General features: G+C 47.6%; 1 protein-coding gene across 4 annotated transcripts in view; it reads left to right on the forward strand.

Annotated features, from left to right (window-relative positions):
- The window catches only part of CELSR2 (cadherin EGF LAG seven-pass G-type receptor 2), a 120,814-nt gene that overhangs the window by 89,257 nt on the left and 6,595 nt on the right, over nucleotides 1–24,962 (forward strand). For 2 of the 4 annotated variants that reach the window (XM_053247371.1, XM_053247372.1), the window contains exons 12-33: nucleotides 1,242–1,416; nucleotides 1,762–1,903; nucleotides 2,986–3,106; nucleotides 5,039–5,222; nucleotides 6,039–6,140; nucleotides 6,512–6,606; nucleotides 7,640–7,849; nucleotides 9,226–9,409; nucleotides 10,400–10,543; nucleotides 11,926–12,130; nucleotides 13,262–13,429; nucleotides 13,567–13,693; nucleotides 13,915–14,115; nucleotides 14,517–14,691; nucleotides 15,038–15,150; nucleotides 15,723–15,802; nucleotides 16,680–16,806; nucleotides 18,109–18,231; nucleotides 18,955–19,085; nucleotides 20,023–20,111; nucleotides 22,632–22,805; nucleotides 24,327–24,551. In XM_053247371.1, coding sequence (XP_053103346.1) covers nucleotides 1,242–1,416; nucleotides 1,762–1,903; nucleotides 2,986–3,106; nucleotides 5,039–5,222; nucleotides 6,039–6,140; nucleotides 6,512–6,606; nucleotides 7,640–7,849; nucleotides 9,226–9,409; nucleotides 10,400–10,543; nucleotides 11,926–12,130; nucleotides 13,262–13,429; nucleotides 13,567–13,693; nucleotides 13,915–14,115; nucleotides 14,517–14,691; nucleotides 15,038–15,150; nucleotides 15,723–15,802; nucleotides 16,680–16,806; nucleotides 18,109–18,231; nucleotides 18,955–19,085; nucleotides 20,023–20,111; nucleotides 22,632–22,805; nucleotides 24,327–24,551 — 3,295 coding nt within the window. The remainder of the gene's footprint in view (nucleotides 1–1,241; nucleotides 1,417–1,761; nucleotides 1,904–2,985; nucleotides 3,107–5,038; nucleotides 5,223–6,038; nucleotides 6,141–6,511; nucleotides 6,607–7,639; nucleotides 7,850–9,225; nucleotides 9,410–10,399; nucleotides 10,544–11,925; nucleotides 12,131–13,261; nucleotides 13,430–13,566; nucleotides 13,694–13,914; nucleotides 14,116–14,516; nucleotides 14,692–15,037; nucleotides 15,151–15,722; nucleotides 15,803–16,679; nucleotides 16,807–18,108; nucleotides 18,232–18,954; nucleotides 19,086–20,022; nucleotides 20,112–22,631; nucleotides 22,806–24,326; nucleotides 24,552–24,962) is intronic. The other 2 variants (XM_053247373.1, XM_053247374.1) reach the window with 1 other exon arrangement.

The raw sequence follows: 24,962 nt of genomic DNA on the forward strand, positions 1-24,962 counted from the left end.
CAATTACTGCCTCAGTGCGGCGTGGCATGGATGCTGTCAGCCTGTGGCACTGATGAGGTGTTATGGAAGACCAGGATGCTTCATTAGCGGCCTTCAGCTCTTCTGCATTGTTTGGTCTCATGTCTCTCATCCTTCTCTTGGCAGTGCCCCATAGATTCTCTATGGGGTCAGGTCAGGCGAGTTTGCTGGCCAATCAAGCACAGTACACTGTATACTTTTCAGAGGTCCAATATTGTTCTATTCTACAATCCTTGTCTTCTTGGTTCCATGTAATATTCTAATTTTCTGGGATTGTGGATTTGGGGTTCTCATGAGCTGTACACCATGATCATCACAATTATAACAAATTAAGGCTTGACTTATCTCGCTTTGCATGTAATGCGTCTGTCTCATATATCAGTTTCACCTTTTAATTTGCATTACTGAAATTAATGGACTTTTGCACGATATTCTAGTTTTCCGAGTTTCACCTGTATGTGCGCCATCCATCCTCTGTGTGTCTGGTGATGCGTATGTGTGTGTGTGTGTGTGTATATATATATATATATGTGTGTGTGTGTGTGTGTGTGTGTGTGTGTGTGTACACACACTCACAGGAGACACCAAATGTCCCCATCCTGGAAACCTGCAGTGATGACAATCATCATTTGATGATTTCTTCTCACCCAGCAGCTCACGTTGCTTGAAATATGCCACAAATAAGCACAACCTATGTTGTTGTAGGTTGTTTCCATACTGTACCTTTGTCATTTTCCCTTTTACTTCATAAGGAAAAAGTCATGCAACAGATGGCTCCTGTTTAAACAGGACGTGCTGCACAATCCCACATGAGTACCGATTTTGATTGCTCCCAGCTAGCTGTCACTATATCTGCTTCCACCTGTCATGCAGATGGATGTGGGTCGAGAATGTGGTGCCAGAAACCAGAGGCATGTTGGAGCAAACTGGATACGTATTAGAATCATGCAAACCTCAAAGTGGAAATTCTAACCTTACTTCTGTTTTTATATGAGGAAACGCAGTGCCATCTAGTGGGCGAAGTTCTCAGATGGTTCATGTCTGGTGATTTGATTTGATTTAATTAAAATATTTATATCCCACCTTTCAGCTTTTCACTCCTAAAAAGGACTTTCTATAGTTAGATAGCAGACAGTCTGCAAATGTCTTTTAATAAGCCATAGCTAGGAAATGCAAGTTCTGAGTGCTACATCTGGACCGCTCTTTGCCTTCTCTGTCCCCAGGGTGTACGGATGGGTGAGACTTCAGCCAGTGCTGTGGCCCTGAATGTAAACCAGGGAGAGAAGGTGAATGTGGAACGTGGCTGCAGTGTCCCTGACCCCTGTGACTCCAACCCGTGTCCTGTCAACAGTTACTGCAACGATGACTGGGACAGTTACTCCTGCAGCTGTGACCCAGGTCAGTTGGGGAGAGAATGAGAGAGGAGCTGCTTCTTGAGTAAGTCTGGAATGATTCCATATTGGAATCATTCAATGTAGATGATTCCACAGCTTAGCTCTGCAGCTTAGCTCTGCAGGATACAAGGTGGACTGAAGTGTTGGGGTCAGCTAGATACACATAGTGCCTCTGCCCCAAACTCTGGGCTTCTCTGTTCTTAGCACTTTGAGGAGCAGCACTTTCTGCTACATCTAGCTGGAGTCTCTTGCCAGCTCAGAGCGGCATTCATCTTCCAGTCAGAACTTCCTGTCAGAATCATATAGTAGGAATCACGTGGCATTCAGGGTCTTTCCTGTACCGCTTCAGGTTACTATGGGGATAGTTGTGCCAACGTCTGCTCTCTCAACCCTTGTGAACATCAAGCTGTGTGTGCCCGCAAGCCCAGCTCATCCCATGGCTACACCTGTGAGTGTCCTGACAACTACTTTGGGCCGTACTGCGAGAACAAGTGAGTTGCCCATTACCACTCTGTGAAAAGACACCTGAATGTGTGTGTGTGTGTGCACGCAAGCATGGGACACATATAGTCACTTGTGTTGCACACAGGCCCAGGTGTGTATCTTCCTATCGGTGTACTTAGAAATGGATCCTTGAAGAGCTGTGTGATTATTGCAGGGAGGGCAGTATACTGGTATTTGAGTCTGTGCCTGAGAGTGTGCTAAGCAAGCAATTACAGGGGATGGGGGAGGCAGGAAGGTATGTTTCTAAGCTCATGGCTGTAGTCCTAAGTACTAGGACTGGGGAAAGATGGGTTCAAATCCCCACTCTTCTTCCATGAGGCTCAATGGATGACCTTGCACCACTCATTCACTCTCAGCCTAACTTACTTCACAAGGTTATTGCAAGGATGAAAGTGGAGGAGGAAGAACTGTGCACGCCACCCCAAGATCCATGGAAGAAGGGTGGGATACAAGCATCACAAATAAAAAGTATATGTGGGTGAGGGATCGACCCAAAGGAGCATGTATTCCTTGCAATTGTGTGTGTTTGTGCAAGGAAATTCATATGCCTGCAAGTATGAAGAGGGGCAGTAGAAGTGGTATGGGTTTGTGGTGTGTACGCAGTGGGGGAAGGGTTCACACGTCTTGGCATGCTCATAAATTGTGAGTAGTGTGACTGGTGTGCATGTGTGAGGAGGGGATGTCGTTTTGCATAGCGTATGGTAGCAATGAAGAAGCATTAATATAGCCGATTTTTAATAAAAGTTTCGTTTGGGGATATCCTACAAATCTTGAGTCATAGACTCTTCATCAGGGGTTTACAAACAGTGATTGCCTTCACACTGTGGGAGCAGAAGGCTACAAAGAATGATATCCAAGGGAGATGACATCGCAGTTTGTAACCTCCTAATCCTGTGTCTCAAAACACATTGAATTCTTAAGGTGTTTATCACACAAGGCTGTTGTTTGCTACTTTCTCTTTGGTCAAATCCTCTCCCCTGCCCCCTGCTGGATATTTACCTTGCTGCTATTTTGCTTGTTTGTCATGTTTGCAGTGTGTTTCTAACTGCAGGCTTGATCTTTCTGGCAGGCTTGCTCAGCCCTGCCCGCGAGGGTGGTGGGGGCACCCTATCTGTGGACCCTGCAATTGTGATGTTGGCAAAGGTTTTGACCCGGACTGCAACAAAACCAGTGGAGAGTGTCGCTGCAAGGTGGGCCTTCGCTTCTTTGAGGAGAAAGTTACAAAGTGGAGCTTGAGGGACCCCAAAGAGGGCGCAGAATTGTCAGTAGGATGGTGGCTCAGTCAGTGGATAAGTCGTTTGCTGCCAATATGGTGCTGGGATGGGAGAGTAGTTTTTAAACATCTGACCTTCAGGGAACCTTTCAAAATGAATTTGCCCACCCAGAAACCCCAATGCATTGCAGATAATTTCTGGGGTCTGGTGGACATTCAGTTCATGTGAGGCATTAGCCAGAGCAGTTAGGACTCAGGGGTTGCCTTGCTTGAACTGAAAGAGTTTGTTTTAGAGCACACTCAACATTCTTCTGCGGCTGCACATTGTAGGGAAAGAACATTTGTGTCAAGTCAAGCTTTCTTTCAGGGAAGTTTGTCCATCGTTGCTCATCTTCTTCTCTCTGAGGAACCTCTGATGAGCTTCCAGTTCTGTCCTTTGTTGCTGGGGATTGAACCTGGGATCTTTTGCATGCAGAGCATGAGCTCTACAACTGAGCTTGGAACCACTAGATTAAGGGATAGGGCACTCCAGTTCCGATTCCTGCTTGCTGAAGTTCACCAAATGGCCTCCAACAATTCACTCTCTCTGTCAGACTAATGTACCTCACAAAATGGTTAGTGTGAAGATGTGAAGAGCCCCCCTCCTTCCTCCTCCCCATCATCATCCTGATCACAGGCAGTTAAGGGGTTAGAGTCCAGGGGGGATGAGAGAATTTCTCTGAAAGTTTCGAAGCAGGGTAGGGTTAGTGCTGACTAGCAGTAAAATGGTAGCAGTTGTACATTGCACCTCAGTGGATGGCAGCCATGCTTGAAACACTTGGTATTCTTCCCAGTGACAGCTCCTGCTGGCTGCCAATTTTTTTTTAACCCAGAATGCACTTGGAAATGATGCTATGTTATGACATAGCATCATTCCTAATGCATTCTGGGATTTAACAAATTGGTAACCCATTCTGGGCATACAGGGGGCTGGCATTGTTTTACCTGAAATGCACCAGGGAATGATGCTACACCGTAATGTAATATCATTCCTCTGAAGCATTCCAGGTTTTAAAAAAATGTGGCCAGCACAAACTAAATACTGGGAGGATCACCTGTCCTCCTTGCCTCTGCCATAACTCACAGAGGAATGGCATGAACATATTTTTTTTAAGAAGGGAAAAAGTGCTGGTCTTGTGATAGCAAGCAACCTGACTTGTCCTCTTAGCTAAGCACGGTCTGCCCTGGTTGCATATGAATGGGAGACTACATGTGAGCACTGTAAGATATTCCCCTTAGGGGATGGCACCACTCTGGGAAAAGCATCTAGGTTCTAAGTTCTCTCCCTGGCATCTCCAAGATAGGGCTGAGAGCGATTCCTGCCTGCAACCTTGGAGAAGCCACTGCCAGTCTGTGTAGACAATACTGAGCTGGATGGACCAATGGTCTGACTCAGTATATGGCAGTTTCCTATTTTCCTATGATGCTTGCCACCACTAACCAGTGGTAAGCCCACCTCTTCTGAAATGGTAACAATTTCCTCTGCCCCTTCCTCCCATATCATCCCAGTTTTAATACTTTCACCCCCAAATGCATGCATTCCCCAGATCACCAAAATTGCAAGCAAAAGAGTGTTGGGTGCAATCCTAAATGAAAAAGTTTGATAGTAATGCTAATCATAAAAGTACCTTGGGAATTCCTGTCTTTGGTCTATCATTGCAGGCAGGGGAGTTTAGTGAAAAGCAGCATTTCTAATAATGGATGCTTGGGGAATAGCTTACATAGAATGCATGTGTTACTGTTGGCTCTAAGTAGGTATTGGGAGAGGGATTAGGTGTTGGATTAGCCAAGATGTGTACAGAGTTTCCTTGAGCTGTAGAGAGTCTTCCATTCTGCTCCTCAGATTAATGTACCCCCTGTTTTTCTCCAGGAAAACCACTATCGACCAACAGACAGTGCCATGTGTTTGCTCTGTGACTGCTACCCCACTGGCTCACTGTCTCGCACCTGTGAACCTGAGACTGGGCATTGCTCCTGCAAGCCAGGGGTGATTGGGCGCCGCTGTGACCGCTGTGACAATCCCTTTGCAGAAGTCACCATCAATGGCTGTGAAGGTCAGCACCGTTGCTAACAGTAGTTCCTTGGGCACAGCATATAGTTGGGATTCCATTACAAAGCTGAGCTAAGGATGCACAGAATATGATTTTAAAATTGTTCTAATTGAGTTTTATTTATTGTTTTAAGTTGTGTACACTGCCTTGAGATTTAGGTGTTAGGCAGTTTATAAATACAATCAATCAATCAATCCATCAATAATTGAAGGCAGTGATAGCCCTTATCTCACAGTAGGAAAGGGGTTATATGTAGAGTGAAATCATTGGCAATGTCCTGGGACTGAATAGATGATGTTAACTGATCAAAGTATCCTCCATGAAAGCTCCAAGAGTTCTACTCCTTCCCTTTGCTCTTAGGTAGCACTGAACTGAATGGCCTTCTACCTCACTTTTAGAGTCCGAACAGGGGCTGCCAAAATGAAGGGAGGAAGAGGGTTGATCTTTGGAGCATGACACTCTAACAGTAGTGCCTTCAAACTTGGCAGTGGGTTGTTGTATTCTAGATCGGGTTTCCCAATCTTGGGTCCCAGGTATTGTTGGGCTCCAACTCCTGTCATCCCCAGCCACAACAGTGTTGACCATTGTGACTGTGGATGATGAAAGTTAGTCCAATAATGTCTGGGGCCCCAAGGCTGGGAATCCTTGTTCGAGATGACCCTGCCATTTGCCCATGACTTTTCTTTGCCCATACCAGCCAAGCAGCCATTTGTGGGCAAGTGAAATCTTGGCTGCCTGGCCAGGCACACTCAACTGAGGGGACTATAGCACATGTGAGGTAATATCTGTTATTCACAAAATGTCTCTTCTGCCTTGCAGTGAATTATGACAGCTGCCCCCGTGCCACTGAAGCGAATATTTGGTGGCCCCGCACCCGGTTCGGCCTGCCTGCAGCTGCAGCATGCCCCAGGGGATCTGTTGGTAATGAAACTCCTTTGAGACTGTTGTTGCATGCCATAGATATGTGGGGTGTGCAAACAGTTAGATTGCCGCATGATTCTTGAGTGAACTGAACATTCCACTTTATTGCCACTGAGGAGTTCTGTGGAGATTCTGGACAAAAGTTCCTTGCGTGCCCTTATGCTTAACTTCTATCTGCTTAGATGGCTGTTCGTGGTTGACAGATTGCAGAGGCGTAGCCATGTTAGTTTGTAGTAACAATAACAAAAAATCTAGTGGCATCTTAAATAAAATCATGGGTTGTGGGATAAATTTAGGTGGGCCAGAAGTCCATCAGAGGCAAAGTGACGTTGCTTGCCCACAAGTGAGCTTTTTCTCCTGCTCCCCTCCAGGGACTGCTGTGCGGCACTGTGATGAACACAAGGGCTGGCTGGCACCCAACCTCTTCAACTGCACCTCGTTGACTTTTGCCACTCTCAAGAACTTTGTAAGTGCTCTTTCCTCAATCTCTCCTGTGCCCAGCACTAAGTCCGTGGACATGTGTATGTGTGTGCGTGTGAGAGCGTGCGCTTAGGGAAATTTCTGCCATATTTAGTTCACAGAAATCATCAAAGTCAGCAGGGCCAGCAGAATGCAGTGGTTTGACCTCACTAGATCTGAAGATAGATTCCAATGTCCCCCTGCCCCACTTCATGGTCTTTGTACTTGTCCCAGGGCAATAAGTAGTAGACTGAGGAGTTGAAAGCTCTGCAGCTGCTTCTCAGTGAACCTGTGGAACTGTAGCCTTGTCTTCATTGTAAGAGCAGTCAGGGGACATCCCTTTCAACTACCATCATTCAGTTGTTGACTGGGCTGACTGGAGTGTGACGGGAATTGTCCTTTGTGGGTGAGTGAGCGCTGTGCATTTGCCTTACTGCTACCATTTTATAACACTGTCATTCCTCTGCATCTTCTTTACTCTCACAGTAACCAGGTTTATAATTTCTCTGCACAAATAAGTTTGGAATTTTGTACTAAATTAGCCCAATTCTTCAAATAATAAAAGATAGATTTTACTTACTTATTCTGCATAATTTATTCCAATTCTGTTAGCCTTAGTGGGTTAACCTAAGTTAACCCACTAATATTAACTCTCTGTTAACCTTAGCCTTAGGAGCTATACAGAGCGCTGGTGCCCTGAGTCCTGGTCACCATATGCCCCATTCAGTTTCCTCTAGCTTTGGAGATTTCACTTGATATAATCCTCATATTTCCAACCCTGACTTTCAGCCATAAGGGCTAGAAACTTGAAAGCAGGTATTTCTTCAGGATGCTGAATTCTACAATGAGCACAAAATTCTGTGCTTCCACACTGCAATTGCTGCAACTTGGAATCCGTATGGCCCTGACAGGCAGGGAGAGGAGTTGCGTTTATAGGCTGGAGCTGAGACTGACCTACCCTGGCGACTGCATTTGGCTAGCGATCCAGTGATTGTTTTAAACACTTGATGCTGAGCATCTTTGTCTTCCTTGCGGAGTAGGCAGAGAGGCTATTGCGGAATGAGTCACTCCTGGACACAGAGCAGTCTCAGCAGGTGGCCCTGCAGCTTCACAATGCCACCCAGCACACAGCCAGCTTCTTTGGAAGTGACATCAAGGTGGCGTATCATCTCTCAGCCCAGCTCCTGAAACATGAAAGCACCCAAGAAGGCTTCGGCTTGGCTGCTACACAGGATGTGCATTTCACGGAGGTAAGCCCAGGAGCTCAGTTTTGCCTACAGTCTTGGCAGAAAACACAAGCTTGAAGGGGTCCCAGAAGCAGGCAGGTAGACAGGTTTTGCACTGGGGCCAAAAATGTCCTTTGTTACAGTGCTGGAAAACTACTATGGCAGTGCCTGACTAGTTTGCTTCTGTTTACGTTGGCACTAAAATCAGATGACACAGCAGAAACAATATGGTGAGCATCCTGTTGCCACATGGAAGAACCAGGTCATTCAGTGCTATCCCCAGAAGACATCCAAGAGGGTCAGGTCAGCTTCTGGTAAGGGCAGGTACCTTTTGGAAGGAACGTGATTCCAGAATGAATTTAGAGTCAGGTTTAGTCTGCTTTGACTCATCACCCTTTGGCGTCCAATCTCACGAGAAGGACAATCAGTTTGCAAAGGCAGGGCACAATACAGTCCAATGGCACCAAGACAACCACCTTTACTTGCAGTGTTGGCTCTGGGCCTACCCACCCTTTGGGCTATAGCTCTGTTCAGGCATTAAAAATACAACAAATCCACTGTACATGCTACATTATTCAAAGCTGGTCCAGAAGTCACACCTATGGTGCATCCTGCCCAGGTATGTCTTCTCCCTGTCGTCCATGCTTTTCATGATTACAGCATTAATCTGATGATCATGATAAGGCTTGTGGCATTCACCTGTTCAAACAAATGCCATAAGTATGAAGAGTATGGGTGGGAGGGTACATACAGGGGGTGGGACTTCTGGACTTGCTTTGAACGATGTGTGTACAGTGGGTTGGTTGTTTTTTAACACCTGAAGAGAGTTATAGTCCAAGGAGTGAACAGAGCTATAGCCCAAGGCCCATAGCCAATGCCACAGGTAAAGATGGTTGTCTTGAGCCCCTGGTGGCGCAGTGGTAAAACTGCTGCCCTGTAACCAGAAGGTTACAAGTTTGATCCTGACCAGGGGCTCAAGGTTGACTCAGCCTTCCATCCTTCCGAGGTCAGTAAAATGAGTACCCAGAATGTTGGGGGCAATATGCTAAATCATTGTAAAACTGCTTAGAGAGCTCCGGCTATAGAGCGGTATATAAATGTAAGTGCTATTGCTATTGCTATTGATCCCATTGGGCTTTCCAGTGCCACAGATATCATGAGCCTCCAGGCAAACAGCCTGTGTTTGCATGGGGTCTCTAGCAAACGGTATTTCCCTGGACCCTTGCAACCTCTTAGATCTACTATAAATCCAAGAGATCTATAATCTCTTATAACCAACCCTAACTCCAGCACTGCCTGCTGAATGAACTATGTCATACCTGCCAGAAAAGTCCACTCCTAGCACTCTTTCTCTCTCTCTCTCTCTCTCTCTCTCCTCCGCTCTCTGTTCTGTATTCTAGAACCTGCTCAAGGTGGGCAGTGCCCTACTGGATACCGGCAACAAACGTCACTGGGAACTGATCCAGCAGTCGGAGGGTGGCACAGCTCAGCTGCTCAAGCACTTTGAGGATTATGCCAGCACTCTGGCCCAGAACATGCGCAAGACGTACCTGAGCCCCTTCACCATCATCACCTCCAACATCGGTGAGAGCATGATAATAATTAGGGCTGCCACCTAAATAAAGAAATCTTAACTGATTATTTAATCGACTAAATCTGAATGGAAAGTGACAGAAGAACAAAGTATATTTTACTTGTTTTCAGGTGATGTATGCATGTATTGCAGTGGACACCACCTTAAAAGAGGCATTTCTGCATATGAGAAAGAAGAGGGTGAATTCTTCTTTTAAAATGGTGCCTGCAGCCCACAAAGCTTCTGTATTTAAATAACTTTACAACTTTAAAACATTGCTTTGTGGTAAATTGTGGCATCTATTTAGTCCATCAATTGTGTTTAAATAAGTGACTGGCATGATGTGCACACTGACAGAGCTGGAATGCTCCATGCTGGTGTTGGAGCAGAGCCAGTAGGCAGTCCAGTGCTGGAGAGAACCTACAGTCACTCAGCCAGCGTTACCACTGTTCCTCCCATTTGTGACAATGGGAGAAACCGTGGTCATTCTGAGTGTGCATTCCAGCTCAGAGTGCACATCATGCCAGCCAGTTAATCTAACCAACTAAATCAGCTAAATGTTGCAGCCCTAACAACAATACTTAGCATCTATCTATCTATCTATCTATCTATCTATCTATCTATCTATCTAATGTGTTTTTATACCGCCCCAAACTCACATATCTGGGCAGTTTTACTTTACTTAGGACCTACTTAGAACAGCTTTCCTGAAGTTATCAAGCCCCTTCACATACATTGCCTCTATATTCTATTGCCTCTAGAGTCGGCCAGCATTATTAGCTGCATATTGTAGACAGGAGAGCTGAAGCTGAGAGAGATTGACTGTCCTACCCAGTTTGTTCATGGCTGAGCTTTGAACTAGGGACTTGCCGCTTCAAAAGTCACCACCACTACCCTCCTTCACCAGCTTTATGATTGATCTTCAGAATCTGGTGGTGGAGAGTTGGGACTTACAAGAAAATGTTGAGAGAAATAGATTAAAATAGAGATTTTTCTGACAGTCATTTCTGTGGTGAGGCTGGAGAAGATGAACTTTGCTGGTGCAAAGCTGCCTCACTACGAGGCACTCCGGGGTGAGAAACCTGCAGACCTAGAAACGACCGTCATCCTGCCTGAAAGTGTTTTCAAGGCTCCTGAAAGCAAACGTGAGTTTGGGGGTTATGGGTGAAAATATTCTGGTGTTGTAGAAGGCAGTGGTTGGGAAGAGTGGCCCGTTGATACAGGCCTTATCTGACAGGGTATCTCTCTTTGATGGGCCCAGATCTTTGCCCCCAAATGTGGGCAAAAAATAACCATGACCAAGTAGATTTATGGTTCTTGCTTTCTGGATTGCCAGAACTCAGAGGGTTCAGCTGATTGGGTATCATGGTCATTATTCTAACAAATGTCCTTATTTCCTCCTCGGCTTTTGCCTACAGCCTTAATTGATCTCTGTCTCCCACACCTTTCATGGTGTATTCTTTTCTGGGGGTTAAGCTTTGTCTGTTACATGAGTTCAGAGCAGACATTTTAGGGCATTTGAGGGGCATAGACAGGATTTGTGGGAGCAGAGTTTGGTAACAGATGGTTAATGCAAGTTAACATTGAATGCCACTCTCAGAGCCAAATTATATGTGACAAGCATTTAAGAGATTTTTCTTCCTTTTTTTTTTCTTAATGAAAAGTGATTGATATAGGGAATGCAGAACCAGCCAGAGTAGACCTTGCATGTGGGAAAGAGAAAGGAAAGGCATAGAACATTGGGAGAGGGCAAGAGGAAGGAAAATTTGCCATTAAAAAATACATTTCTATACTGTCTCATACTAACATCTTGTGGCGGTTTACAAAACAAACGATAAAACCAGAGTTAAAACCATTGACAGTTAGAAGGGGAAAAGTGCTGAAGAGAATACAGTAAAGAGAGACAGAAGGTTGAAAAGGAGAGAGAAAAAGCAAATAAAGACATTGGAAAACAAAGGAGGAGTGAATACGGACAACAGAACTAATAGACTGAAAAGAACTTTCTATGACAGGGACTGGTTGGCTGTCCAGCTAATGACAGGCAGTTGACACTGGAGCCATGTAGCCAGGAGTGGTTTGAAGTTGGGTCATTTGTGTGGTCCCACCCCCTTGAGTTTATTCATCATTATAATTTTAAATGAATTGGTTGCATCAGCTGTCATCTGGTTACCTCATGAGATAAAGAAATATTGTCCATACTGATTAGACATAAGAATGACTGCTAATCTGCTTTCCCTTATCCATAAGTGAGAACCGTGCATATTGCACTTGCTTCTCCATCCTTGTTGTTTTGTCTGCTTAAAACCACACCCCTGTGATCTGCTTTTTAATCTGTGGGGGAAAGGTATATTTTCCCCCATTGCAGGAAAAGCTGTGTGTGGTGGTGGGGAGGATTTTGAGTGGATCGCTCTAGGTTAACTCCAATTCATTGTGCTGGGAAACAGGGGTATGTTCCGGATGGGTATGTTCCTCCTGTTGGACTTGCTTTATGCTTCTCAGGCACATTAAAATCCACCTATATTCTCAGGGTCTCCTGCTCACTTCACAGAACCTTCTGTGGCCAATGCCAAGCATCTCCCCGGTACTGGCGAGGAAGAAGAACCTGCCCTGATGACAAGACAGAAGAGGCACCCAGACCTGAGTGAGGGCCAGGCCATTGCCAGTGTGATCATCTACCGCACACTGGCAGGTCTGCTTCCAGAGCAGTATGACACAGACAAGCGGAGCCTGAGGTAATGCCTGTCCCTGCAAGTAAATACACACACACACACACACACACACACACACACACACACACAAGCGGAGCCTGAGGTAATGCCTGTCCCTGCAAGTAAATACACACACACACACACACACACACACACACACACACACACACACACACACCCCAACAGAGGTAGTAGAGACTGCTCAGAATCTCAAGGAGCAGACTTAATTGCAGATCTCTCAAGGAGAGGCCACTTCAGAGACCTGGAAAATTCTTCCCAACAGATCCAAATATAGCATACTCTTTTGATGTAGACTCTACAGAAATCTATCTATTTATCTACATCCCGCTCTTCCTCCAAGGAGCCCAGCGTGGTGTACATGCTCATGATTATCCTCACAGCAACCCTGCAAGCAGGGGCACACCTAGGTGATTTTTGAGCCTGTACCTAAAGGCCTTTGGAGGGGCCACCCCCCCTCCGGAGACCCCCACCCACCCACAGGCAACCACACAGCAAGCAGACAGACAGACAGTTAGGACCCCATCCCATTCCCCACTGAGGTGGCCTGGCCCCCATCCACATACTACTGCGGCGGCAGCAGCGGCCTGCACAGATGGCCGGCAGTGGCACGCACAGTTGCTGGGAATTGGGGGGAGCATTTGGAGGCCCCCCCACAGGTGGCTGAGGACCAGGACAGAGCCCCGTGGCCTGGTCCTAAGAGCACTGCCTGTGAGATAGGTTAGACTGCATGATAAGTGACTGGCCCAGAGACACTCAATGAGTTTCATGGTTGGATTTGGATTTGGATCTCCCCAGTCCTACTCCAGCACTCTAACCACCACACCATGCTGGTTCTGGGCCCATTCTCTGTTGTTGAAATCCTACAGGGTTCTTTACTGCTTCATGGCCACCAAGCAGGTAATCCTTAGGGTCCAGGATCTAATAGGGGAGCAGGACCTTCATTTGCTCTCATAGCGTTTTCTCTTGGTGTCTTGTGCACTGCACGAGAAGCAGTAACAGAGTCCATTATATGACGATAATGGGCCCATTATATGACGATAATGGGATGGGCCATGTGGCAGGCCTGGAATGTACACAAATAGGACACAGCATGCGTCGAAGATATGTGGTCACATGTGCCCTCTCTCCTCACAGGGTCCCCAAGCGCCCCATTATCAACACCCCCGTGGTGAGCATCAGTATCCATGACAATGATGCTCTCATGCAGCGGGCCCTTGAGAAGCCCATCACAGTTCAGTTCCGGCTGCTGGAAACTGAGGAGCGCACCAAGCCCATCTGTGTCTTCTGGAACCACTCCATCCTGTGAGTCCCTCTTCCCAGTCAAAAAGACCTGGGTTCAAGCCTCACAGTTGGGGATAGGGGAGGGGAAGGGAAGTTGAAGCACTCAGTGGGCATCCTGAGCCTGACATTGCTGCCCTGACTGTGCTTTTATTCCCCAGGGTCAGTGGGACTGGTGGCTGGTCTGCCAAGGGCTGTGAGGTGGTCTTCAGGAACGAGACCCATGTCAGCTGCCAGTGTAACCACATGACCAGCTTTGCCGTGCTGATGGACATTTCTCGCAGAGAGGTGAGGCAAGCAGGGACCTGTCTCTGCGAGGTGGGCCGGAAGGGCAAGGCCACCGGGTGACTGCTGAAGAGAAGCATGGGGTTGTGGCTGGACTTAGACTCTACTCCTCGGTGGAGGGGTGTGGCCTCATGGCTAAATCTAAATCTCTCCTGTGTGCCTCCATAATTTCACAATGCTCCATAATCTCTCTTATGTGCCTACATAATTTCTCCTCCTCCCAGAATGGAGAGATCCTGCCCTTGAAGACCATCACATATGCCTCCATCGCTGTGACACTGGGCAGCCTCCTGCTCACTTTCCTTTTCCTGGCTGGCCTGAGGGCCCTGCGATCCAACCAGCACAGCATCCGCAAGAATCTGGTGGTGGCACTCTTCCTCTCAGAGCTCATCTTCCTGCTGGGCATCAACCAAGCTGACCTGCCAGTGAGCTCCTAGGACAAGGGATTGGGGGGGGGGGTGGGCCATTCAGCTAAACAGACCCAAGGCTGTCATGCTGAACATTTTGACACCTAGCACTGCAGAGAGGTCTCTGCCTGGGTATGGAGCCCATGGCTAATGACTGATAAGAGCCAAACGAACTGGGCAGCACTCTCTGGCTTTGGGGTCTCCTTCCCTTCTTGGGTGTCTTTGAGACTGAGGAGGGTCAGTCAGATTGCCTTGGCATAACTGCTGCCCTTTGTAGAGCTGCATAGCAAAGATGGGGATCAGAGCAGGTAACCGCTCACCCATGTATTTGTGCACACTGAAGCCCCTCCTTCAGAAGGGGTATCTCTTGCTCCAGCCAGATTTCTTAATCCCCTCCCTCCCTTTCTTCCGATTACCAGTTTGCCTGCACCGTCATTGCCATCTTGCTGCACTTTCTGTACATGTGCACTTTTGCTTGGGCACTACTGGAAGCCCTGCACATCTACCGCATGTTGAGTGAGGTGCGCGACATCAACTATGGCCCTATGCGCTTTTACTACATGGTTGGCTGGGGCGTGCCAGCATTCATCACAGGTGAGGCTCTTACCAAACACTGTATTTTCTAGCACTGAACCAACCACCCTGACCCCCTTGCCTTGACATTCTCTTGTGAAGGGTTACTTTGGCAGCCAGAAGATGGTAGCCGTTGACTCTGTGCTCTGTTGTACAGAGAACCTTGCTTTGCATCTGAAGTTGTCAAAAGCCCAACTGAGAACAGAGACAGAGCTGGGATGTATTGAACTTCCACTCCAAGCCTACCCCCTGTTATTTCAGCTATGAGCTGCTGTTTTGAGTCATGGTCCCCAGAGTAACTAGGTAAATGTACCAAGGAGATGTGCTTCTTCTTCCTCCTCCTGATGGTTGCATATGGCACCTTTAGGGCTTGCTGTGGGTCTGGACCCTGAAGGCTATGGGAACCCAGACTTCTGCTGGCTCTCCATCTATGACACACTGATCTGGAGCTTCGCTGGACCCATTGCATTTGCTGTTGCAGTGAGTAGAGAAATGGGGATTGGGGGAGACCTAGGCTGGGTTGAATAGGAAGAGGGGAAAACACCAAGGCATAGATGTAGCCTGGCCTTATGGGGATCACTGATGCCCTAACTTGTATGTGTTGAAAGCTGTAAATAAAGCAAGAAAATAGAGGCTCTTTGGCTCTAAGTGCAGTGACTGGAGCAAGTATAGTAGGCATGGTAGCCAACAGCTCTCAGTTCCATGCTCATTATTGCTTCTGCCATGGATAAGAAAGGGCTATCCAGTTCTGAAACTCACTTTCCCCATCTGAGATCTCTTGGAGATGCCAGAAGAAAAGAATCATGTCAGCAGGTGTGAGAGTGGAAGCACCTTCTTGCCTTTCCCCCCGCTTCAGAAGGAAGCTCCAACTTTTTTTTAGCATCATCCTACAGGGACAGAACGGATCCTTGCAGGGTCAGGAAGGAGATTTCATTCTAAAAGAATAGGGCTGATCTTGACTCTCATGGTATGGAAATGTGCCAGGTTTGGGATGACTTTGGATTGCTTGGAAGGAAGGCTTGTGCTAACCTTTCTCCTCTCTTCCTGCATAGATGAGTGTCTTCCTCTATGTCCTAGCCACCAAGGCCACTTGTGCTGCTCAGCAACAGGGTTTTGAGAAGAAGGGGACAGTGTGAGTCTGTTGTTGCTTTTGCTTTCACTGCACTGATAGCCCCCATTAGCACTTAAAGGCCTCTTGTGTCCCCTGCATTGTCTTGCCACTTGTTTCCTTTCCACGCCCTGATCATCTCTACTACTCCTGCTCCCATGCATTTTGGCATTCCTTTGCCATCCCGATCACTGTCGCCATCGGATTGCTCTCCTGGCTGTAAAGCCTTGCTCAATGCCATGCCATCTTCTGGGTCCAACATGTTTGCTGCCCTTCTGGGTCCCTACTGCGCCATGCCAGGCCACTACTCCCTGCCCATTCCAGCGTTCTCAGGGGCATTGCAGGATCCTTCCTACAAAGCCATGAACTGAGTCCACAATTGCTCCAAGACTTTTGATGCATGGGAGACAAGGTGGAGGTCATGGGCTCACATGGCCCAGAGGACAGAACCTGAGTCTTAGACTTTACTGATCTTTCTTATCCAGGTTGCTTTGGAGCACTTTGTAGTAGACAGGACCAACTGCAGGTTTGAAGGGGCCCTTTGCAAGATACCTTCTGGTGGGGCCCCCTCCTGTCCCTTGGGAGGCTCTTTCCCCCTTGCCTGGGTGTTGGACATGGCAGAGGACATAGGTTTCTGTTTTTCTCACTGTTGTCTCTAGTGGGGAACTTGCAAGCTGCAGCAGTAGCATTCTAGCCAGCAGTTGCACGCTGCTGCCCCCCCCCCCAATACCCCACATAGCTGCTGAACATTGGCTGGGCCCGTTCTTTCCTGAGAGGCCAGGGCAGCATCCATGGCAGTCCCTCCTGAGGTTTTGAGGGCCTGGCAACAGCCCAAGACTGTCATGTGCTGACTCTGGCCCTCGTGGCAGACCAGGCTGACTGTGCTCCTTCCCCATTGTAGCTCTGGCCTGCGCTCAGGCTTTGTCTCCCTGCTGCTGATCAGTGTCACCTGGTTGCTGGCCCTGCTGTCCGTCAACAGTGATGCCATCCTCTTCCACTACCTCTTTGCTGGCTTCAACTGTCTCCAGGTATTGGTGGGCACAAGGAAGATGCTGAGCATGGAGCGGGGGGAGGGGCGGGTGGGGTCTCCCGGGACCATCCATGTTTTTCCAATGGAATTACTAGATTTCCTCCCCAAATGCATTTCTGCCATTGCCAGGTCCCCACATTTACCTCCCTTTTCTCACAATTATTAATCTTGCTTGATCTCATAGGATATTGTAGACTGAGAATGCAGGCCAAAGTTCAGTTTGAAGGATTTTATATAGCTTTTTGAGTATGGCAGTTCCTCATTGAGTTCTGCGGTTCACCATGTTGGAAGTCAATGGATTAACTCAAAACTATGGCCACCATGCTTGGAGAGGATCGCAGGCCCTGAGCTCATTGGATGAAAACAGCAATCAGAGTTGCATGAAGTATAGGGATTTTCACTGTTGCAGAATTCATTAGCCTTTTGGTTTTTACAAATGCTCCAGAAGTTTTGGAGACTGTCAGATTTCACAGAGAGTTAGCAGATCCTGAGCCGGCTAAGCCCGCTCTCCCCGCACACGAACAGGGAGGGAGCCCTGGGCAGCCGGATTGGCCACCCACACGACTGCCGGCTCCGTGATGGAGCCAGCAGGGGCTGGGGCGCTTGGGGGCCGCACAGCCCCTGGAAGCTCCACTATGCCCTGCACGAGCGTGCAGGGCATACTGGGGAAGCCCCCGGAGCCGGGAGGCAGCTTTTTGCCTCCTCTCCGGGGGTCTACTCGTGAGTAACTGCAGTGTGGAGCTGCGGTGTGGAGCTGCGCTGTGGCTGCTCACGATCTTTAAAACCAGGTTTGCAGACCGCTTGAGCCGCAAACCTGGTTTTAGGGGAGGGGTACTTAGGTGGGTTACCCGCCTAGGAACCACCGGGCTCGCAGTCGAGCACGGTGGTTCACACAATGGGGTGAAATTGGGCTAGCCTCTGCTAGCCCGATTTCGCCCCATCGTGTGAATAGCCTCCCTCTCTCAGTGTGGCAAGTGTCTGCTGAAGTCAGTGGGATATATCCAAACACCTGTACTCTAGTTTATAACACTGCAATGTTATACTCTAGTTTTTAAACTGGAATGCAAAATAGGTAAAGTGCCATCTTTTTTAAAATAATAACTTCTGTATTTTTTCCTAAAGCAATGGCTATTGGAGCAATATCATGTCCTTACCTGTTCGGTTAATCATCTTGTTTTAAAAACAGCATTAATACTCACTGTAAAAATCAGTTACATCTAAATTGGTTACATCCTGGATGCAGTGAGGGAACCACGAGGTCTCCAGTCAAGGCTCATGATCTCCTTGGATTCTTCTTCAGGGGCCCTTAATCTTCCTGCTCTGCGTCCTCTTATGCAAAGAAGTGAGGAAGGCTCTCAGATCCAGCTGCAGCAGGAAGCACAGCACAGACCCTACACTCACCACCAAGTCTACCCTGACAGCGGTGAGTGTTTGAGGAACTGGCAACCCAGCAGCCTCTCATGCTATGAGGGGCAATGCATCTGGCCAGGGGGCTCTGTATATGTTGATTCTGTGTCGAATTCAGCAACCGATATAAATTATGAAAATGGATATATGGACATGCTTTAGGGAAGAGACAAGGAATATGTAACACTGAAGGCCCTCTCTCCTGACTACAGAAATCACTCCATCCATTTTTGAGATTTCACCAGGCATTATCCACACATCGCCCTACATCTCCCAGGCCATCTTCTGAGGTTGAGGCAGAACCTTTTCAGCCCATGTGGGCAGGGAAACAATGCATTAGTCTCTCGGCAAAGAGAAGTTTTGGCAAAATGGCAGGGCGGGGTGGGTGGGTGGGTGGGTGCCAGAGAGTTCATGTGATATATGATCCAGGATGGAGGGCCTGTGATGGGGAGCATATGGTGGGAACTTGTCAAAAACGCTGCTTGGCATTGTTTGGGTTGCCCCACGAAAAGGGTGCTCATTTCTCTGCTAAAAGAGAACACACACAGATATTGGTTAAGCCAAGAGCAGGCTTGGATTATCTGTGAGCCAGGACCAAGAGGGCACTTGTAGCGTAGGGAGGGGGAAGAATGGCCTGTTCTGGAATTCAGCTGCTGATAAGGAGGTATTCGAGGGCAAATCGTTCCCATCTCTCTGCTGCTTGATGCTTCCTGTCCTCTAACCACAATGATCCCACCAGGCTTATAACTGCAACAACACCTATGTGGATGGCCAACTGTACCATACACCCTTTGGAGACTCCACAGGTTCCTTGCACAGCACTGTCCGCTCTGGCAAGAGTCAGCACAGCTACATCCCTTTCGTCCTCAGGTAATTCTCATGCCAGAGTCTGGACAGATTGTCATCCTGTATGTGAAATGATCCAGTGATGACGACAGGCCAATATGTCTTCCTGTCTCAGAAATAGGGTTCTGCTTGGGCTTGAGGTTTCCTTGGTGGGTACCTAGAGTCAGACCCAGAGTTTTCGTGCGATCTGTTACTGATAATTGCATAAGGTCCTCGCACATCCTGTATCTGGTGATTCATTGTTTCTGGGTACTGTTCAGTTTCCAGGGTTCATTGTGTGAAAGTGTGTTTGTTCCATTGAAAGAGGTATAAGCTTTCACATGGCTTATACCTTACTGTCTCTTACAGTAAGGTATAAAATCTCTTACTGTCCCGCTTCACAGTTATTGCCTGAGCCCTCTCCCCTAATTGTCAGTGTCTTGATGATGATAATTAATAAATAAATCAGTAGCACTAAAATCTTGCCATTGCATAGTGGGCAGCAGAGAACTGAAGCAAATTAATTAAGGTGGGTGGAAGCTGGATTATGATGGGTGGTGTGTTCATTAGCATTTCAAAGCCACAGATGTACAGAGTATTTTAATCTGAGGAGATATTTTGATGTTGATAATTCAGGAGAATAGAACAAATAGTATTCCTTGTGGGTTCATGAATTCCAAATAAGAAATGGTTTCTTTAAGAACATCCTTTTTGGGTTAAAGCCTGATGGACCCTTGTCATTGACATGAAGAGATATACTTTTCTGGTGCTAATTCTTTCTTACAATGTTCTGTTTATCAAGAAACCGCTGGTGTGAGTCTCTTTTGAAAGCAAAAATTTTTTTCGCTTAAGAGGAATATGCCCAGCTGTGAGATCAGCATGGTGTTCAGACTGTACAGCCATTTTCTGGCATGGCATAGTGTGCTGGGGAGCTCTGGCCTGTGGGCTGCTAGGAACATACACTTCTGCTTTCTCCTTACAGGGAGGAATCTGGCTTGAACAATAGCCAAGTGCACATTGGGCCAACAGATCCCAGCTCGCTTTTCCTGGAAGCCAAGGATCAGAACAATGGTGAGGAGAGATGGGCAAAAGTGCACTTCTAGATGTATTTGTGGGATGTGTCTAATGGGGAATGCTGTAGCTCAATGGGAGAGTGTGTGGAGAGGAGAGGAGAGCTGGTCTTGTGGTAGCAAGCATGATTTGTCCCCATAGCTAAGCAGGGTCTGCCCTGGTTGCATATGAATGGGAGACTTGATGTGTGAGCACTGCAAGATATTCCCCTCAGGGGATGGAGCCGCTCTGGGAAGAGCAGAAGGTTTCAAGTTCCCTCCCTGGCTTCTCCAAGATAGGGCTGAGAGAGATTCCTGCCTGCAACCTTGGAGAAGCCGCTGCCAGTCTGTGAAGACAATACTGAGCTAGATAGACCAATGGTCTGACTCAGTAGATGGCAGTTTCCTATGTTGCTCTGTGTGCAGAAGAGTCCAGACTCAGTCACCAGGTCCAGTCAGGTAGGGCTGAGAGAGACTCCTTACCTGAAACCCCGGAGAGCTGCTGCAAATCAATACAGACAATTCTGACTTACTGGACCAATGGTCTTCAATACAATAATTCCTATATTCCTTCCTATATTCATTGCTGCTTTCACAGTGCTGCAATACAGTGCCTAAAGTCACAAAATGCTATCTCTTCCTTCCATGTAAAATGCCCTGGTCTTGTGGTAGCAAGCATGACTTGTCCCCTTAGCTAAGCAAGGTCCGCCCTGGTTGAATATGAATGGGAGACTAGAAGTGTGAGCACTGTAAGATATTCCCCTCAGGCGATGGAGCCACTCTGGGAAGAGCATCTAGGCTCCAAGTTCCCTCCACAACATCTCCAAGATAGGGCCGAGAGAGACTCCTGCCTGCAACCTTGGAGAAGCCGCTGCCAGTCTGTGTGTAGACAATACTGAGCTAGATGGACCAATGGTCTGACTCAGTATATGGCAGCTTCCTATGTTCCCATGTTCCTTTTTCTTGGCTCTTTTCCCCTCCTAAATTTTCCCTCCTTAAGTGTTCATCTTTAGCTAGAGAGCCTTCTCTGCTCTTCAATGCCAGTGTTAATTAATTTCAGGTGAAGAAAAATCTCTCAATTCTTCCTCCTCCTCCTTATGCTTCTCACAGCCCAGACAGAAGTAGAAACTCTGGTGGGAAGATGCAAGAAACTAGGCTGTGTAGTAGGCCGTTACATTCTTCTTTACTTCTGAAATAGAGGCATTTTGTTCCTCACTGCTAGAAGACACTCATCTAGCAGAATGAAATGGTCAGGGCCTAGTGGCCCCTGTGTGTGCACACATAACAAAGAGAGTCAAGTCATTTAAGGGGAAAGATAATGAGGCGCTTCACACAATCGGTGTGAAGCACTGGAGGGGGTTTTACGGGGGGGGGAGCGGGCTTAGCCCACTCTCCCTGCAGACAATCAAGAGGCAGCCCTGGGCAGCCAGATTGGCTGCCCACACGTCTGCCGGCTCCATCGTGGAGCTAGCGGGGGCTGCGGGGATCGGGGGCCACGCGGCACCCAGAAGTTTCAGGATGCCCCACACGGGTGCATGGGGCATCCTGGAGAGACCCCCCTGAGCCCGGGAGGCTGCTTGCAGGGTTCAGAGTCTACTCATGTGTTGCTGCACACCGTGGCAACACACGAACAAAAATATGAGGTAAATGAAGCGTTTGCTCCATTAACCTCATATAAGGGGAGGGGTAGCACTGGGCTAGCCTGTGAGCCCATTGGTTCTCACGATCCCTAGAAAGTGGTCTAAGCTCCCTTAGCCCACTTTTAAGTGATTGTGAGAATAGCTTCAACATCAAAGCACCACTTCTGAAGCAGTTGTGTTATTGCTCACATCATGCTCAGTCTAACACTTGGCATCAACTCATATTTACTGCATCACCAGAGAGCCACTTTGGCAATGTGGCGATAAATGTGGGTTGTTACGAGCTGGGCACATAACTGAACCGCTGCAACCCCATGCCAAAGTCCTGATTTAGTTTATGCAGATTGGTCCAAAGTCACCCACAGGATTGTTGCATCCCACAGCCTCCCTTGCCTTTCTGGGTGGTTGTAGTGAATGGGTCCCTCTTACCATGTAGCATTTGTCACTCCAGGTGTGATGTTTGTGATTCTCTGGGTACATGCTGCATGTGGAAATGTTGTGTGGCAGACTTTCTTTTACTTGGTCCCTTCCTTGTTTGGGTTCAGGGGAGGTAGAAAAATGGTTGGATCTTTCCTGTAACTGGCCACTGTTCTGTGATGCCCGCAAAACAAGAGAAACTGGCTGAATCTGTATGAATATTTTAAATGTAAGATGGATGATATCCAGCCTACATTTCTGGCAGCTTGAAGTGGGGTGGGGGTGGGGGAGATGAGGGGTATGTGTGTGGGTGTGCATGGTGCAGTTTGGAGGAAGAGCAGAGGATACTCAGAGATGGCCCTTGGACTGACAGAGATGGCCCTTGGACTACAGAGATGGCCCTTGGACTGACAGAGTCATGCCTGCCCTGGAATTTTCATGAGCACTACAGTTCTCTCTCTCCCCACCCCAATCTCTGGCCACAGAGCGGGACACTGACTCGGACAGTGACCTTTCCCTGGAGGATGACCAGAGTGGCTCCTACGCTTCAACCCACTCTTCAGACAGCGAGGAAGATGAAGAGTTTGCCAGGGAGCCTTGCTGGGAGAACTTGCTGTGCCCCAACAATGAGAAACTGCCAATACACAGCACTCCAAAAGGTAATTCTGGGAGTGGGTTTGTGGCAGCTCCAGAAAAATCGGAGCCCTCTAATTTGGGGCTGCCTGGTGAAAAGCAGTTTTTGAATGTAAAAAATAAATAAATGGTGAACCAGTGGGATGGAGAGGAGACCACTCCAGATCAGAATTCTGACCCTCAAAGTATTGAGGCTCTTCCTTCACGCCTCCAATAGTGAGATGTTGGAATTCTTGGTTTGAGCCTGTCCTGTGAGGCTTCCCTTGCCTTGCCTTGCTCTTCTTCTGTGTATGTCAGGAGTTCTCAAACATGGGTGCCCAGATGTTGTGGGGGTACATCATCCCCAGCCATGCTGAAGGCCATTGTGGCTGGAGATTGTGGGAGTTTTAGTCCTCTGAAAATCCTTAGCCAAATTTCCTATTTCAAAAGACACTTCCTGGGACTCCAAATCCACCTTCCAGAGTGACATCCTATTAGGATTGCCACCTTTTATATTTCCTCTGCTCCTCTGCCTTCAATGGCAGCCTGATAAGCAGAAATGTATTTTACTTTCCAAATACAGAGATAAATTATAGGGAAATCATCAGCTACTACATTTCTGTGCCAGGCTGCTATTAATGGCACAGGAGCAAGACCGGGGTGGGGGGGGGTGGCAATCCCATAGTAACCAGAAGAGAAGGAAAATGAGGAACTATTACTTTTTTTTTTACAAGCAAGAGAAGTGGGGGATAAGTGAAGTTGTCCTCAGTGCTTCCTTTCTTACATCACTGACATTACATACCAGTAGCAATCTTCTAGAGCAATATGTCTGGAGAAATCAGTGCCATTGCTGGGCATGGGAATAAAAAGGTCGAAGCTGTGACTGAAAGGAAGGACAGCCAAATCAAATGTTTACATTAGGAAATAACCTTGTACTTTATATAGTTTTGTAGCCATATTGTACAAATTGACTGAGAGTTTTGTGTCATTCTCAAGCATCCATAATCTTTCAATGACCAAATTTGATTTGACCTTATTTGTATGTGCTGTTCTCTGGACTACAAAAATGCTCTCTGCCACAGTATCTTGGAGTCCAGAACCAGGGAGTTAAGGCAAAACTCCTTCCCCAGCATCCTAGTGAATTTTTCTCTAAAAAGCCCCTGGTGGTGCAGTGGTAAAAAAACTGCCGCCCTGTAACCAGAAGGTTACAAGTTCAATCCTGACCAGGGGCTCAAGGTTGACTCAGCCTTCCATCCTTCCGAGGTCGGTAAAATGAGTACCCAGAATGTTGGGGGGCAATATGCTAAATCATTGTAAACCGCTTAGAGAGCTCCGCTATAGAGCGGTATATAAATGTAAGTGCTATTGCTAGTGCTATTGCTATTGCTAAATCATAATTCTCTTCTCATGCATTTTGGTGTAAATTTCTCCCCCTTGGACGGGTTCCCTTTTGTTTTAGCTTTGTGTAACTGGACGGATCACCTTCACATACTCATGATGGGAGGGAGAGCAGAGCTGGCCTTGCGCCGACTGTTCAAACCCATGCTCCTTTTCTCTCTTCTCCCCAGTGGACAACCTCTCCGGCCCTGGCAACCCTTACTGGCCAGGGGATTTTGTGACGACTGCTAGCGAGAGTGATGGGCATGCTGGCTCTGAGAAGCTGCGGGTGGAGCCAGTTGGCAAGAATGAGCATCTGGGGCCAACAGAGGAGATGCCCAGGGAGAATGGGGAGACACAGGCCAGGGAGGGCATCCTGGGCTCACTGCCTCACCCCACTGCCCAGCCCCAGAAAGGTAAGGAGGTTTGACTCTGGGGCGCCTTAAAAGGGAAAGGGGGTCTGTGGCCCTTTTTTGTATTCGACAACATGCAGAACTGTATCTCACTTTACACAGTGCCAGCTTCTATTGGATGCAGTCAGCATTCTGAGAGTCTCCGTTTTCTTGTTGTGCTTAAAGGCAACGTGTTTCTAGCCCTCATTGCAGAGCTAAGAAGGTGCAAGTGTGTATCAAGTGCCTGGTGAAATATCAGGGATCGGACTGAGATTTCCAGTGAAAAAAAAGGAGGAGCTTTGGTCTCTATCCCTTTGCATGACTGACAGCAGCAAAAATGTTAAGCAGGATAAGCAAGTATATGAAAATTTGCTTGATTTGCATAATGCACACAGAGAGCAGAATTTAGCAGTTCATATACAGAATTTAGCACTG

This window comes from Hemicordylus capensis, chromosome 4 (assembly GCF_027244095.1).
Source record: "Hemicordylus capensis ecotype Gifberg chromosome 4, rHemCap1.1.pri, whole genome shotgun sequence".
NCBI lineage: Eukaryota > Metazoa > Chordata > Lepidosauria > Squamata > Cordylidae > Hemicordylus > Hemicordylus capensis.